The 11,532-nt window shown below is 43.4% G+C and overlaps 1 protein-coding gene across 1 annotated transcript in view; it reads right to left on the reverse strand.

Annotated features, from left to right (window-relative positions):
- The window catches only part of frem1b (Fras1 related extracellular matrix 1b), a 51,563-nt gene that overhangs the window by 28,361 nt on the left and 11,670 nt on the right, over positions 1-11,532 (reverse strand). The window contains exons 10-19 of the mRNA XM_063200982.1: positions 11,413-11,532; positions 10,956-11,098; positions 9,828-10,024; positions 9,523-9,613; positions 8,700-8,867; positions 7,407-7,615; positions 6,629-6,722; positions 5,947-6,199; positions 5,359-5,553; positions 3,554-3,739 (exon numbers count right to left, since the gene is read on the reverse strand). The exon at positions 11,413-11,532 is cut by the window's right edge and continues 225 nt beyond it. Of these exons, the coding sequence (XP_063057052.1) occupies positions 3,554-3,739; positions 5,359-5,553; positions 5,947-6,199; positions 6,629-6,722; positions 7,407-7,615; positions 8,700-8,867; positions 9,523-9,613; positions 9,828-10,024; positions 10,956-11,098; positions 11,413-11,532 (1,656 nt within the window). The remainder of the gene's footprint in view (positions 1-3,553; positions 3,740-5,358; positions 5,554-5,946; positions 6,200-6,628; positions 6,723-7,406; positions 7,616-8,699; positions 8,868-9,522; positions 9,614-9,827; positions 10,025-10,955; positions 11,099-11,412) is intronic.

An 11,532-nucleotide genomic window follows, 5' to 3' on the forward strand; every position in this document is an offset into this window, starting at 1 on the left:
GTCCAACTAAAGTTCTGGCTCAGCTCTCGCTTGTGGATGTTGGCTTACCAACCATTTTGGTTCTAGTAGAGAGGCTGGGAAAAGTGGACAGTTATATTGTATGTGGGCTATTGAAAATGGTCTATTACTGTGTTTGTGCATTGTGTATTAAAAAAGACAGATCAGTGGGTCTATAGGTTTATCTAGAATATGAAACTCTTCTGGGTATCCGCGCTGTCTGTGGCCATGCGTAATTTGCGATTATAAACAGGGGGGGGCGATATCTAGGCCTATCTCTCCTTTGCTTTCTCATGAGAGATGCATTTCATAGGCAAATCTAAAATAGTCTCAAAGTAGACCATTACATAGGCTACTTAGAAATAGCGACTACCGGTACTTTAATATTTTTTCCCAAAAACCGCCTATGCGCCCTCTGTCCATGGTGCTGAAACCGCGGCACTACTCCTATGTGAAGCGCGTTACAGTTTCACGAGGGTGTTGGCTTACAGGCTACAAAAAGACCAAACTATATAATAGGCTATGGTTGAAGGCCCTACCCTTTGCCGACAATGATGAGAAATAATATGGTCACTCATTGTGAGTGGCATTGCGTCAAACGTTTCCTACTCGGTGCAAAACAATAACTCATAGCACCCGAGAAAAATGCCATGTTGTAAAAATGGCATATAGTCTATTTTCAATTTCAGTTCACTGCTCAGTAGGTCTATTACATGAAACTTCAATAAAGCTCATCCACATGCAAGTCACAAAACAATAAACCAGGCGGCGGGACTTTCGATTATATTCCCTCCAAAAATGTCCGCATGTTACAAAAAACAGTTATTTGCATTGTCCGTAATTATACCAAACTAAAAAAGTATTCCCGTAGGCTAGAAGAAATCAAGTCTTCAGCTGCTATAATCCTAGTTACAAAACTGAAACAAAAATGGCAGCACAAATATTACCTATATAGCCTACCTATTTTTGCATTGCGAGCTGTCCACGTGTGTGGTGCTAAGGGCGAAATGTGCACTGGCAGCACTCGTCGTTGAGTTTGGGAGATGTCTTTAGTGGGAGTAGGCCTATTTGAATGTGTAAAACACGTTGGACATGCTGACAAAGGAGATGAATCGCCAGGAAGAAAGGGATGATCTTTCTCGCAGAGCAATGTTGTCTGCAAGAGCGAGTCTCGCCTGGTTTTGTGTATGGTTACGACACGCAATCCACCGCTGGACCAGCTGGCTATCAATCGCCGCAAGAATCAAACCTGTTTCAAATCCTGGTCATCTCTCGTGAGTGTAGGGTACTGCATATAGGTTAGTTAAAACATTGCTACGACCCAATTTGGCACACTGTCCACTCCATGCGCTCCTGTGATTATTTAATTTCAAATAGATACGCATCTTTCGCGGCTCACGAATGTCAGACCAGTTTGATGCAACAGCAGTTTGATGCAATTCTGTTTGTTCTCCTTCACCGGGGCAATGTGGATGCATGTCTCCCGCTGCCCGTCAACGTCTAAAGACAATGTCTCGTGATAGTGGTGGGAAATGCAATGTCATCTCATAATCATCTCATATGCGATGTAGGCCTAGGCTATAATCTCGAAGCGTGCAGACGATTTCATCTTGGCCAGTCAGAGATGGCACCAGTTTTTTTTTTTAAATGTCTGCACCCTGTGCGCCGGGAAGGTTGTTTTCTTAAAACTAATAAAGAAACCTGCTTCATCATTGGCGGGTATGCAGTGACTTAACTGTTTGCGCAAGAGTCTCCAGTATAAGCACCTGTTCGGCGTGATCTAGCACAGTCGCAACAGTTGCAACCTCGCGCATGCAACTCCATTAAAACGTGGACTTCGGTATGAGGTCTATTCTGAGCAATATGAACCAATCGAGTCGGCTTTGCTACTAAGCAAAATACTTCACTTATGTCTACTTTACTAAGATGTATTTTGTGTAGGCCTAATATTTGGAGACATCACCTTTCCCTTTCTGCAAAGCGCTTTCGGGAAGCACGTCTCTCTCTCTCTCTCTCTCTCTCTCTCTCTCTCTCTCTCTCTCTCTCTGTCTCTCTCTCTCTCTCTCTCTCTCCTCTCTCTCTCTCTCATACACACACGCCAACTCGTCCAACTCTTCGCAAGACGACCGGCTATGTTTAATGTCACATGGCTTGTCTTGTTGGATAGGCTACCAGGCAAACTTGCAAGCACCTTAAATTTCGATTGTGCCGCTTGGAGAGGAGGCATTTAAATGTTACAATTTAGGCTATTAAAGTAGGCATCGCCTACACACGTTCCGATTTTTTTTAACTTTAACACGTTGTGCAAAATGAGTAATTTAAAACGCACCGGTTACTAAACCAGGCCGGCTACTAAACGGGGCCGGTGTCTATTTTTCCGATTTCTCACAACACCCGGTTACAAAACGAGGCCGGCTACTATTAGGAGCCCGGTTACAAATCGAGGAAATACGGTAGCCTAATAACGGTCTGGCACACCCTCATGGCGCTGCTGCAGCGCATTGACATGGAGGAAACCTACAAAAAATATTATTATTTTAAATAATAAAATGGTTCAGACGGTATCTGGTGGATACTGCCACTGTTTAAGGCCATTTAACTTGTTGAAATTTAGCCTATAGGTCTGGAAAGGAAAGGTGTTACATATTATAATTCTGGCCTATTCTCTGCGGTGCTTAGTATGTCTGTAGAACGCGGCGACTCCCTCTGTCTACGTCGGATTCTAAATGTTTGTTTAAAAGAAGCCGCCGTTATTTTTGACAAAGTTTTCTGAAAATGTTGTTTATGCAATAATTCGGTATTTTGACATATATCACATCTAAATGTATGTATTAAGGTTCTTAAAATGAGATTTAGTGGTGTTTAACCTGCAAGTTACACTTTAAGGAATGTGTCATTTCTGGTAGCTAATTTTGCAGAAAGTTTACATGCATGCAGTTGTGTGTGTTTTAAGAGCTGGTCTGAAACTGCCAATCATATACCGTACGGTGGCCATCACCACCATGTATCACCTACCAACTTAAATTTACATTTAATGTACCAGGGTTCACCCACCATCGTGAATGAAATTTAATGTACCAGTGTTCACCTTCCAACTTTAATGTAACAATAAGGTGCACCGGCCAACTTTAATAGCACTTACTGTACTATTCAAAGTGGGGTCCGGGGCCCACTGGGGTCTGCAAAGAGGTGCTAGGGGGCCGCGGCAGGTTGGCAGGAAATGTATGGCACAATTGAGTAGACTGAATAACTAACATAAAACAAAATAAACTGAATGTAAGCATAAGCCATTACTTGAGAAAAGCATTATAATAATCTATTGCATCACTGAACTATTCTCATGAGGCTCTATTATTTTAGATTCAGTGGGACACTGCCTCACAGGCCTGGACGATGGTTGTGAAAAGGGGTGTACCGAAAAAAAAATGTGGCTCGACCAATGTCATGGGGGCCTCGGCTGGAATCCGCCTGTACGTAGGGGGGCTTGCCATGGTAAAGTTTGGGAACCCCTGGACTACACCACTGTACAGTACAGTACACAACAGGGTGCACATACCAACTTTAATGCCGGCGTTGCTCTTCTCAAACCCTGGTGATGGCAGTGTGTTCTCCAGGAAGCCGTAACGAGGAGGTGTTTCCAGGTGGAAGATGAGCTCCTCAGGGCTTGTGTCAGGGTCCACAGCTCCCAGCACACCAGCACACAGACAGGCAGAAGAACCCTCATCCACCACAAACACATCTCCTGCCAATCAAAAGTAAAATATTCTGAAAAGGTGTTTAAAGCTAAAGGAAAGTCAGAATAGCCAGTTTAATTTCAAAACTGTCCTCACTTGTGCATCTGAGATGTCATGTTTGCCAATTAGATTTTTGTCCCCCCCCCCCCTCTCTCTCTTTTTCATTCTCTCTCTCTCTATCTCTCTCTCTGCCCTCACCTCCCTCTCTAATTCCCAATTCCACATTCTTGGGTTGCTTCCTGCCTCCATTTTCCCCTTTCCTTCCCTTTCGGCTGCTAGCCAGCGCGCTGCCACCTGGGTACTGATAAAGCCATCATGTTTGTGCTTACTGGCATCTGCTCTCATTTACGGCACTGATAAATAATGAACGCATGAGCAAGGCCTGCCTGCCTGCCTGCCTGCCTGCCTGCTGAAGCAGAGTGTGGGAAGGAAGGATCAGAGCCCAGAGCGAAAGCGACTGGGATTAGATGACCAGCAGTCTGGGATATAGGTGATAAAGACCCCCTCTCCTCTTCTCTTCTCTCCAGCCCCCTTCCTCCCTCGCTGTCTACCTCCGCCTTCCGGAGCACGCTGGAGAAAGCTGGGAAAAGCCGGTTTCTTCCCAGTATTGGCTCACCGTTAATGCTCTTACAAAACAAGCCATTTTCCCCCTTTATTCAATGCAAATTAATTACAACAAACTCTATTTTTCTCTCCTCCAAAACAAGGTTGTCTCTGCCTGAGCAGGGCCCCGTGGCAGCGGAGAGGGAGGGAGGGAAGGAGAAGGACTTGTTCTTGGTGGTGCTGTTGTTCTTGTGGGATTATCGAATTAGGAGATCATCATGGCAATGGTGCGGGAAAAGCACATTTTGGCAAGAGGCGAAGCGGAGGTGGAGAAAAAGGAGGGGGAGGGGGAGGAGGAGGAGGAGGAGGAGGAGGAGTGCATGCTCTGTTCTGCTCTTCCTGGCTAAGGAACGACAGGGGGGTCTTTTGTGTTGTCCTTGTCCATCCTCATCTCCAGGGCTGGTCGCTTGTCTTCACCACGCTGTCTCCATCCCCAGGGGCCCCTCTCGCTTCCTGCACATGACTTCAGTGCGACTGCAAGGGATTTACATCACACGGCACCACCCGTGCAATTATCTCCAGCTAAATATTATGTTTTCCATTGATAACCGGAGAAAGTTTACTTTCACAATGGGGGGGTTTGTTGTTTAATCCCTGGCTGTGACGTCACGTCTTGTGCTACCTGCCAGTGGAGTAACTCTCCCGTCCCCCCACTGAGAGGGATGTCAGGAGCTGGTTATGGGCTGCTTGGGATTATGGACTGGCTGCCTATCTTGCTAGAAAACAAAAGGGCTCTGCTGTGACAACCAACACCATGGGGAATGAGATAAACAAAAATTGTGCAGTGAATAATAGTTAAAAAATAATTCAGAGGATAGTTAATTTACTATACTATACTATACTATACTATACTATACTATACTATACTATATAGAATGCGTAATATGTATATTTATGTATAACTCTTAATTTCCAATGTTTCGTTTGAACAGTTAGAATGATAATACAGAGAGCACATATTCAAGCAGTCAGAATCACACAATGTCTCCAGTGGCTTTGACACTACATGTCCTCCAATACTCACCGATGGCCACGGATGGTGGTTTGTCATTCACCGGGGTCACAGTGATGTTGAGGTCATAAACGGGCAGGTTGCCGTGCAAAGGCACAGGTGGGGGCATGACGTCACCCTGGCAGCAAGGGTCCTGTCCTCCCGCTTCTCCATCTGACACAATAAGTGTCACAGAATCTGAGATGGACTGGGGGCCGATCTCACCACCTGAAAGTTGGTGAGAAAAAGTTAGTTAAAGTTAGTAAAAAATGCTGTGTTAATTCTGCTATGAGATTATATTGTCCCAACTGTATCGATTTTATTTTAATTCAACTTGACATTAATTGTCAAGTTTACAATTAATTTCTAATTGCAAAAGCACTGAGGAACATCTAGGCTGGGATGTAAATCTTGCCTCTAGCCTACTTGTATGTTAAGAATTCAGAAATCAGGAAAAAATGTATGTACTCCGAGTTGCATAACTATGTACTGACATTAAAATACTAGAAAAAACAGCATCAGTGCTTAAAAAAACAGCAACAATGCTTAAAAAAAACACATCAACCACGGACATGTACACACACAACATCCCTATTTGGCATACTCAAGCTCACTCCCGACCTGTGTGTACGTAGTAGACAATCCCTTGCAGGAGGTCTTGTTGGGAGAACTTATCCACAGGACTGCCCCCTCTGTGGAGCTCTCCGTGGGCGGGGGCCCGAGCCAGCATGTAGGTGAGGCGAGCGTCATCACTGTCTGCATCTGTGGCATACAGGTACTCTGCAGTAATCTGAACGTGACCCGCCTCTGCACAGGACAAGCCGGCACGCAGCCCTGGACCCAGCTGGGGGGGCTCATCATTCACAGGCAGGATCTGAAAAAAGGGTTAAAATAAGGAGTATTGAGTTGTGTTCAAATGTGTTCTCCTCTTTCACAGCAAATCGAACAAAAACAGTCGAATGAGTGTTGAGTGTGATTCCCTACGTGAGTCTTTCTCTATGGGTGATTCTGCTTTAGCAATAAAATAGTATAAAAGGGTATAATACTTCGCATGATTTTGGGAAAGGTATGGACATGTCACTCTGGTGGTGTCACACATGGTGTCGCACATGAACTGGTGTTGCACAACTTACTACTACATTCATATAATGTATTATTGGGAAGTCCTTACCTGTAGGCCTACCTAGTTTACTTTCATTTTGTTCAGTTTCCTATCTATACGTGACAGTGCTATGCTTATAATTCCTCAGCGGTACAAAAGAGCCAGCCTTAAACTGTGCTAAAAGAGTCAATTAGTTCTTACCTGTATTAAGAGATCAGCTTGAGTGGAGCTGGAAGCATCAGTGACAGTGAGGACTGCACTGTCCTTGACCGTTTCAGAATCATCATGGAGGTACCTGCCATCATGCAAAAAATCACTCAGGCTGGATCTCAAATGGCGCACTTGTGCACTTCGGGCACTATGTTTCAGTGCGTAACTAATACGGCATACGCACTGAAACATGTTGGGTGCACCATTTGAGATTCAGCCTCAGTTTCAACTGAAGCAAAGCAACACTGTGAAGCAAAAAAGGCCAAATAAATCAACAGAGGCACCCAGATGCTTAGCAAGGGGTTTGCAGACTTCAGGTAGCTAAGCAGGTGCATGTAGGCTGCAGAAGATGCCACTGGCGTTGTCAGGAATGGAACTGGCAACCCTCGGGCTACAAGCCCAACAACACCTTAGCTGCCTCAGCTGTCTAGCTGCCTAGCTGTAGGCAGGAGTATGGAAGCGGCTCAAGATGCTTCACATGGTGATCTCAACACACACACACACCCACACATATGCACACAGACACAAGCATCCTGACACACACACATACAAATGTGAGCACACACACATACAGTACACAACAAAAGTGACAAGAAGGCTAACACGCTAGCTAACACACAACACACACACACAACACACACACACACACACACACACACACAGACACACACACACACACACACACACACACACACACACACGCGCACACACACACACACACACACACACACACACACACACACACACGCACACACACACACACACACACCTGACTCTCAGAGCGCGAATGTCTGCCAGGGAGAAGCTGTGTCCCTCCGCCAGTGGCGTCCCCTGGAGCTCCAGTCTCCCGTGATGTGGCGCAGCATCCAGCCTCACGCGCAGCCCTTCTGGGAGCGTGTCCACATCCCGGATCAACAGGTGTTCCTCCGTCAGGAACACGGCCCCACCCTCCTCCACACGCAGCAAGTTAGTGAACATCTGTGGGGACATGGGAGACAGACAGACAGACAGACAGACAGATAGACAGACAGACAGATAGACAGACAGACAGACAGACAGACAGACAGACAGACAGACAGACAGACAGACAGACAGACAGACAGACAGACAGAGACACAGAGAGAAAGAAGAGGGGTTCAGGATTCTCAAAAGAAGTTTGCTCTTCATTCGTTCATTCTATCTTATCATTGTTATGTATTTTCATATGAAATATGATATGTTTTGTGAAGAAATCTTAGAAATTATATTTGCAATACAATTAAGTTACATTTTCAGGGCCTAGTGAAGACCTAGGTGGGGTCTATTGTAAAGGTGGCCTTCAACAAAGGCCTAAAGTGCTGGGGGAAATCTTGGTTTGTGTTCATAGAACAGCACCTGGAGGACTTTATAAAATGTTAAGTGGCCCTGAGGTGGCCCCCACTCCTGTTATAAGTGAATGCTGAGTTCTCTTCAGTTTTCTGACTTCTGTCCACATGTGGTATACACTAACAGGTTACATCAACACATTATACCTGTACATCAATTTACAGTGTTATAAATCTTTTTGTGTGGCAATTTACCCTTGACTTAGAATTAATTATCTTAGTATGTTACATCCATGTACAACATAATGATACGTGACAATATTTTGTGACTGGAACTTGTAATCCATAAAATTTGAAATTAGAGTAAAATAAAACAAAACAAATGTGTTTCTAAAAAGCTCCATGGTGCAAAGTAGTAACCACAAATCCAGGGCAGTTCAGAGATGGATAAGAATTTGGGAGAACATTAGTTATTCCCTTTGAAATGGAACCAGTATACGCCTTCCCTCCTGAGACCAATTCTAACCAATCAGCCACATCAACTGACCATTTGGCCACATGAATACCAAGTACTGTAACCTCTGGTTTCTGGTTATCAACAGGATGCTTAGCTTCCTTGCCAAGATCAACTCTGCAATCAATCGCCCGCATTAACTCTAACCATTTAAGGCCACATGAACACCACATACATACCTCTGGTTTCAGGTTATCCAGGACAGAACATTAGTTACTACATAAACACCACATACTGTACATACCTCTGGTTTCTGGTTGTCCACAGGAGTAACAGTGATGTTGAAGACGAGGTCACTCAGGGTGCCTCCGTGCTGGTCACTGACCGAGAAAACAAACTGCACATAGAGATTCTCCAGCCCGATGTCCTCGATGGGAGGCATGTATCCCACTTTATGGTGATTGACAGCATTCTAGGTGAACAGGTGAATTATTGAGTTGTAGAGTAAGTAGAAGTACGTACATTTAGTTTTTTTAGAGTTGTTCACAGAACAAGACATTCGTAAAGTGCTTTATGATTTGATTAGGTAGGTTGAGTAGACTTTGTTAATCCCCAAAGGGGATATTACATTATCATATTATATTATATTATATTATATTATATTATATTATATTATATTATATTATATTATATTATATTATATTACATTACATTATATTATTATATCGCTAACTGACCATTTCTAAATACATTTGTTTGGAAAATTTGTGTGGTGAATCTTTGTTAACATACATTTCTGGATAAGTTCTTATACGTTCCAAATAATATAGAACATAAAAGAGGTTGCTTTGCATAACATGCAGTGACAGTAAGAAGTGTTTGATCCCTTGCTGATTTTGTTGGTTTGACCACTAATAAAGACATGATCATTCTATACTTTTAATTGTAGATATTTTCTAACAGGGAGAAACAGAATATCAAAAAGAAAATCCTGAAAATAACTTAAAAGGAATATATATTAATTGATCTGTATTTCATTGAAGGAAATAAGTATTAAAATAAAATATAAAATATAAAGGATAACGCACTTTTTACTCTTACTGTAGGTGAATATACAGGACTTTTACCTGTGTGAATGTCTTTAGCACTGGTACCATGTAGTCTTTTTTCATGGCGTGAGAACTATCTGTGAAGAATAGTCTCCCAGCATCTGGCATTCTGCAAAGCAGTACATAATAATGAAAACAACAATTATAACAACAACAACAACAATAATTATTATTATTCAAAGGTCAAAGTTTGACTAGAAAAAGATAGCAGTTTAGCTAATAGATGGTGCCACAGTAATGAAAATGAGACAAAGGGCTTCTGTAGGGAGCTTGAAGATGGGTAACTAAACATGAAAATCCTTCCACTCATGTCAGTCTCCTACCCAGGCTTGTGGGGACTGAAGCAGTGTTGCGTAATAGTGTAGGAAATGTCTGCGTCGCTATTCTCTGGGTCTCTGAAGTGCAGGTGGCTTTGCGTGAGGTAAACCACCTCTGTCTCCAGTACAGTGATGGAGCGCACTGTTCCAGAAACTTCCACCGGCAGCTGATCCTTAACAGGGAACACATGGATCACCACCATCTGTAACCGTGGAGATGGGATTTAAAATGTGTTCAGAAATGAAGCCATTAATTGTCACTTTTAAATGAAAATGTGCTTATTTCAATTACAAAATTTCAACGTCACAAATGAATATATTCACAAACTAATAAAAGGTTATTGGCTAAAGACATGTAAGTGTAGTTTGGTAAACTATTCCATCATACAGAGGGTCAGGGTGTTGCTGAACCAAGCCGTAATATAACTGGACTGTCTTGCCCACACTCTACAATTCAAATGTATTGCACAATGTTGGCATCACCGGTGGCGGACCGTCCCCTTACTGAATGGCCCAGTAGAGATACAACTGTAGTTGTGGGTGCTGTGGCATAGCATGCCAACATGCGGTACCATATATGGGCAACACTGGCCATGGGGATCAGGTACAAATCCGGCCAACCCTACCCCTTCCCCATTTCTTTCTCCCGCTACAGTAGTTTCCTGTCTCCATTTTCAGTCTGCTGTCTAGATTTTGGCTGAAAAGTCCCCAAACAAATATTTGGGGAAAAGATAAAACTATAGTCAACTATGTCACACTATCATAGCAAATCATATCATAGACTGCATTAAGCTTTTGCATTAAGTGTGTGTGTGTGTGTGTGTCTGTGTGTGTGTGATAACGACGTCGTTATTAAAGAAAGAACAGCGAAATGGTCAGTGTGCGGGAGTTTCTTTAAGTTATTGTGCTGTATAAAACATCTTGGTGGATTGATTGATTGATTGATTGATTGATTGATTGATTGATTGATTGATTGATTGATTGATTGATATCACTGTGTGGAAAAAATAACCGAGCAGAGGTGCCATTGGCAAGCTTATACACAGTCAACAGTATGGTGCTGCCCTTTTACCAAAAATGTCACAAATCAGGCTAGCGCTATTGTGAGTCGGATGAGCTTGTTAAAGCACTGGCCTGTCGGTCTGAGAGATTGGGAGGCTGATGGCTGTCGGAGAGGATGAAATCAAAGGAGTCCTCGAACACCTCCTCTCCTAAATGCCGATAGTGGATCAGCCCTTGGAACAGGTCCCTCTGCAGGAAGCTGGTCACCGGGGTTCCTGAACAAGACAACAATGGTTGGCATGCAATAAATACAATCACTGATATTAATTTGCATTCTTATCTGGAACAGACTATGTTGACTCTATTTGAATGCAAATAAAGAAGAGGATCATGTTTTGTGGATATCTTGCTCAATAACTGCATGTGTTTACTGCAATACAATATATTGAGTAGTAGATATACAGTAAATACAAGAATTCATCTTTTGGTCTCGTGCATATATCTCAGTATTAGGGGACTGAGGTTGGTTGGAATGGGATGGTTTGGGTACGGGCTGTGGGGAAGGAGGTGCAGTCTACTGTACTAGTACCTGCGTCGTAAACGGAGGTCTTTTTCACCATCTCGCCAGCACGAGGCTGTGTGACCAGCTGGTACAGGATGTAGTCGTCGCTGGAGTCCAGATCGGAGGCCAAGAGCATGTACTCCTCCA

This window comes from Engraulis encrasicolus, chromosome 6 (genome assembly GCF_034702125.1).
Source record: "Engraulis encrasicolus isolate BLACKSEA-1 chromosome 6, IST_EnEncr_1.0, whole genome shotgun sequence".
In the NCBI taxonomy this organism is placed as follows: Eukaryota; Metazoa; Chordata; class Actinopteri; order Clupeiformes; family Engraulidae; genus Engraulis; species Engraulis encrasicolus.